Source organism: Morone saxatilis, unplaced genomic scaffold, assembly GCF_004916995.1.
Source record: "Morone saxatilis isolate NCDOM2014 unplaced genomic scaffold, NCSU_SB_2.0 Contig17, whole genome shotgun sequence".
In the NCBI taxonomy this organism is placed as follows: domain Eukaryota; kingdom Metazoa; phylum Chordata; class Actinopteri; family Moronidae; genus Morone; species Morone saxatilis.
Genome location: NW_023339729.1, coordinates 15,743,433 through 15,748,188, shown reverse-complemented (window position 1 = coordinate 15,748,188; position 4,756 = coordinate 15,743,433). Strand labels below are relative to the sequence as shown.

General features: G+C 35.8%; 1 protein-coding gene across 1 annotated transcript; it reads right to left on the bottom strand.

Moving 5' to 3' along the window:
- Positions 1–340: 340 nt before the first annotated feature.
- On the bottom strand, positions 341–4,186 carry LOC118326694 (intelectin-like). The gene is made up of 5 exons (XM_035659737.1): positions 4,178–4,186; positions 2,328–2,475; positions 1,965–2,218; positions 1,134–1,266; positions 341–465 (listed from the first exon to the last, which is right to left on the bottom strand). The coding sequence occupies exons 1-5, from the start codon at positions 4,184–4,186 to the stop codon at positions 341–343; spliced, it is 669 nt and encodes a 222-aa protein (XP_035515630.1).
- Positions 4,187–4,756: the final 570 nt, after the last annotated feature.

Here is a 4,756-nt window from a genome sequence, read left to right as displayed (position 1 = left end):
GTGGTGGAGTTGCAGATTACAACTCAATCAATTCACCCTCCTTATACAAGTGTGAGGGACAAAAACATGCAAAAAACACAACGATTATTATTTTCAGGTGATTATACACTAATGAAAACATAGTCATGAATATTATATTTGATTTCTGCCATTTGATCTTTCTTAAGCACCGGACCTTGAAAGTTAATAAAATATTTAATTACTCCTATATTTGAAATAAATGTATTTATTAATTTTATTATGATTTATTTTTAGGAAAATGTTAATTAATTAATTAATAGCCCCAAGCACCAATTCAGATTGATATCTCTGTTTCCCTCTTGAGCTCTGAACATGAGCATTAAAGTTTACCTCCTGCACTGGGTCCATGGTCATACACAATGGGAACAGCTGGCCCTCTGTTGCTGCACAAGCCAATATTATATCTCACTGGAAGAATGTGATGATATCGAAGTAGATAATGACGTTTGTATTATTTTTGGTAACACTTTTTATATCATGACCACTGGAAGGTGTGGATTAACGCCTACGATGTACGTGTTTGATAGTAGTTCTAAATGAATACACCACTATTAAACTGTAGGTAAAGATTGCTGTTCAGGTTAGTTGTGTAAACACCAACAACTTCTCAATGAGAACCACACAAATTTTATTTCAAATGTGTTCGACCATAAAGAAATATATGAGGCCACATTTTACTACATTGACTGTTGCTATTTGCATGTGCAAGATACAATTAATTTCTATATTAAGAGTTGCAGGTTCTGAGCACCCACATAATCTTACATGGATGCAGCTACCAAGTGAACCAACTGTGCACTGACAATTAAGGATTAAACTAGAAAATCACAATCTTAACTTGGCATTTATTTCTTCACCATAATAAAGTCCTACGTTGAATGCATAGGGAGGCTATCAACAGGCAACTATGGCATGTCTTAATTCAACAGTGCGTAAATTTACTTTTTTTTTATTTTTTTTTTGATTACATATAGCATTTTGTGGGAACGTGCCATAATCAGGATAATACCCTAGCCCGGATTAGGACTCTATGATTGTGATGGATTCTGTGAAGGGTGGTTCCACATAGGCAATTACAAATAATGGACCATACAGTCAGGAATTATGCCTCACATACAGGCTGAAAAAGCGGTTGTTGGTGTGGTAGCGGAGGGTGGCTGCCAGGTTCCAGTGGTCCAGTGGGAAGTTGTTGAGAACGTGCCACACAGAGATGTCTTCTGCTATTATATCATAGTAAACTGGATTCTGTGACAGTGCACACACTATTGTGATGACTCTAATTATAGTTACTTCTGCTAATTTTTCCCCCTCTGACCTTTAATTTTTATTAACAAATAAAAATTGAACTGCCCCAAATCCTGTAACCCACCAGATTCTGTGACCTAAGAAAGAACTTCTCCTTTTTATTATACTTTATCCCAAACTTTATTCTAACAGCGACTGTAACCAAAAATGGAGCCTCCGTAGTATTTAGAGTGAGTCACACATTTTGATTACTGTGATAGCAGATGTGTGCATAGTATAGTACTCACCTGATTGACCTTTAGGCTGTGGATTAACCCTGTTTTTTTCATGCACTAAACCCTCTTAGCGTCACAGATTTCTGAACGCCACATAAAAATTTGTGACCCAATGAAAATACTATGGATGCACCATGTTTGATAGAAGAAGAAAGTTAAAATAACATTTTAATAATATGATATAGTATGATCAAATAAAATGCGTGCAGTGGCAATATCACTCAAATTCCTCATCACATCACAAAATGTGAAGGGTTACAGAATTTTATGTAACGAGGGTGCCAGTATGTCATTTGACCAGCACCAATAGACTTTTTTCATGGCAGACATTTTGATAACAAAATACAACAGTAAGCCAACAATGTGCAATAGTGGAAGTAGCTCAGTAGTTACTTATTAGATACTGTCAAGTTGTCTGTGTACCTTAAAATCATCCAAGCTGGCGCCCTGTTCCAGTGCTGTTCCAAAGGTGTTTCTGTTAGACCAGTTCCCGTCTCCATCTGGAAGGTCAGCATTGTGGCCCTGCTGGCTCGACCAGCGATCGCCCACTGTGCACCTTCCATAAATGCTGTTCTCATGGGCGCTCGCCACCAGCGTCCAGCCGCCTCCCGCAGTGGTCATATCACAGAAGGTCTGAAAGACCATGCCATTAGCAGTGGTCAGGTAGTAAAGCCCATCTGGAAATATTAGTGCTAATGAGTGAAAATCTTTATTTTCTTTAAATATATGTTTTTTAGACACCTTGAATAGCATCAAATATATTTAAAAGTATTGTCAAACACTTACTGTCTTGTGCACTATATCTGTCCCTGATCTCTTTACAACTCCTTGCAACATATCTGGACCTGCTCCTTAATTTCTCCAAATGTTCAAAGTTTGTTATGGTGAGGTTCTGAGTGGTGTCATCATCATTTGTGACTTCTGTGGGGATAACCTACTCTGAAAATAAAGCCACTTTCATCAAGTTAGGTGGCAGTGATAATGAAAATACACTGCATGAGCATAATAGGAATTTGTGTATGTGTGTGCGGTGTATTCCCTACACAATACCTAATGTATTACCTATTTGGGGAGAAGCAGCTGCAAAGGATACATGACCCACTGACATGAAAACCACCAAAAGCAAAACTATATGGCATAACATATCTCTGTCAAAAAACATAAAATATATCCAAACATTAGTATGTATGATACACAACTGAGACAGGACATCATTAGTAAGTCACAGTAAGATAAATAGTAAGTTGTTATATATCAAAATCTGTCACTGTTTTAAATTGTATTTTCTTCTTCATACGATGTCTCACTGATAATGAAGGTGGTCTCAGTAACTGAGAAAGAAGTGAGATGTAAATTATTCAGTCTCTAGTGGTTTTAGTGGAGAAAAACAATTTTCCCAATGCCCTATAAATCATAGTTTTAACCACAAAAAGGCTGTGTTGACTGTGTCATTGCTGTCCAGACTTTCAGTAGTATACATTCCTTTGAAAGAAACAGCCGGTTTAAAATATATAACAAACAAAACAGTAACAAAATCCTTCATATGACACAGACCTGTTAAGATTCAGCAAATATCTTAAATGCATCAAAAACTGTTAAGTAACAGATCGTATCAAACTCATTTTCTTTGAGAATGTCACATAATGTGCCTGCAAAACTATCTGCAGGTTTGAGATGGATTGCTAGTAAATCAGCAGGATAAAGAAGATGAATGTTTAAAATAAATACTTTGTGTTGGTAGAACAATTTCTTAACTGCTGCACTATTTTTTAATAGCCTGAGTGACATCTTTATATCTGCAGGTGTCATTTCTAGTCAGTGAAGCAGAGACAATATTCAATGAATATGAAGAAATAGCGCCAAACTGAAAATTATCACCAGTAATAAAAACTGAACAACATTAAAATTTCCAAATAAACGTCCTCAGTAAAACTGCAAATTGTAACCTGTGTTTGCAGTAGGATTTCTTTTTAATTGATAGACTCTGTAAGGCATATATTTGTTGTGGTCATGTTCAGATCAAAGTTTACAGGAGATTGTAACTATAGTGAGTGATCGGCTGGTATTTTTTGGTCCAGTATGCAACTTATACATATACTTATGTGATAGAAACATGGAGGAGCTAGTGCACAAACACCGAGAAAATAGACTTTTCAGTGAAGTAGGAAACAGCTTTTGTCCAGCAGGAAAATAATATATATTATATATATTATTATAGATTATGGAATTTGTAATGAGGTAGAAGGAGTAGAGGATTTTTTAAGGAATGTAATGGAAAAAATATATATCAGACACACATTATTAATCTAAGCAGACTATTTGTATGTATGTCTTAATGTTTAATGTAACAAAAGTAAAAAAAGTACTCATTATGCAGAACTGCTGTTTTCAGAATAATGTGCATTATAGATGCATTCATGTGTGCATCACTGCAATAGCGCAGCTAGTAAAGATGGTGTCATGGTTCAGTCATTGTAGTCTTATCTGTAAAGTTCTGTGTGTTTCCTGTTTTATTTTGTACCTTTCTTTCTTTCCTTCTTTCTGTTTCTGATCCTCTCACTTCCTTTCCTTGTGTTTTTTCTGCCAATGGTAATTCTTTTCTCTGCCCTCAATCACCTGCACCTGCATCTGATTACCTTACACATGCTCACTACATAGTATCTGTGTTTTCCTCCCTCCTGTGCCAGTTTATCTTTGTCTACTCAGTCAAGCAGCAGTATTTCTCGTGTTCATGTACTTTGGTTTTCTAGATATTTGCCTGCCCCTTCTGGACTTGTTTGCCTTTTTTGTGGATTACCTGTGTACCGAGTTGCTACAGTAAAAAAAGGAACTGATTAACCTCTGAATCCTGTTAGGGTTTGACAAATAAACTGGACTCAAATGCACGACTCAAAACAAACAATTTGAATTACTCTATACACGGCTGGGTAGCTTGTGAATCTTTCCTTGGGGATCAATAAATCTTAACCTAAAATAATGCATCAGTTTCTATTTGTTGATTATATTTTGCATTATTGATCTGAATCTACAAAGTAACTGAAGTTATTAAATACAAATAGAAGAGTGAAATGTATAATATTTTCCTCTGAAATGTAGAAGTTTGACAGAGAACAAAACTACTCAAGTACAAATACCTCAAAATGTTACTTAAATGTTAACTAGCTTAATTACTTTCCACCACTGGTTGTAACTCTTTGAAACATATGCTATGATGC

What these genes read in the sequence shown, in the direction of transcription:
- LOC118326694 (XM_035659737.1), bottom strand. An exon ending in CCAGCTTGGATGATTTTAAG is followed by an intron (nt 1,267 to 1,964) that starts GTACACAGACAA and finishes GCACTGTCACAG; the next exon opens with AATCCAGTTTACTATGATAT. An exon ending in CCGCTTTTTCAGCCTGTATG is followed by an intron (nt 466 to 1,133) that starts TGAGGCATAATT and finishes AATAATACAAAC; the next exon opens with GTCATTATCTACTTCGATAT.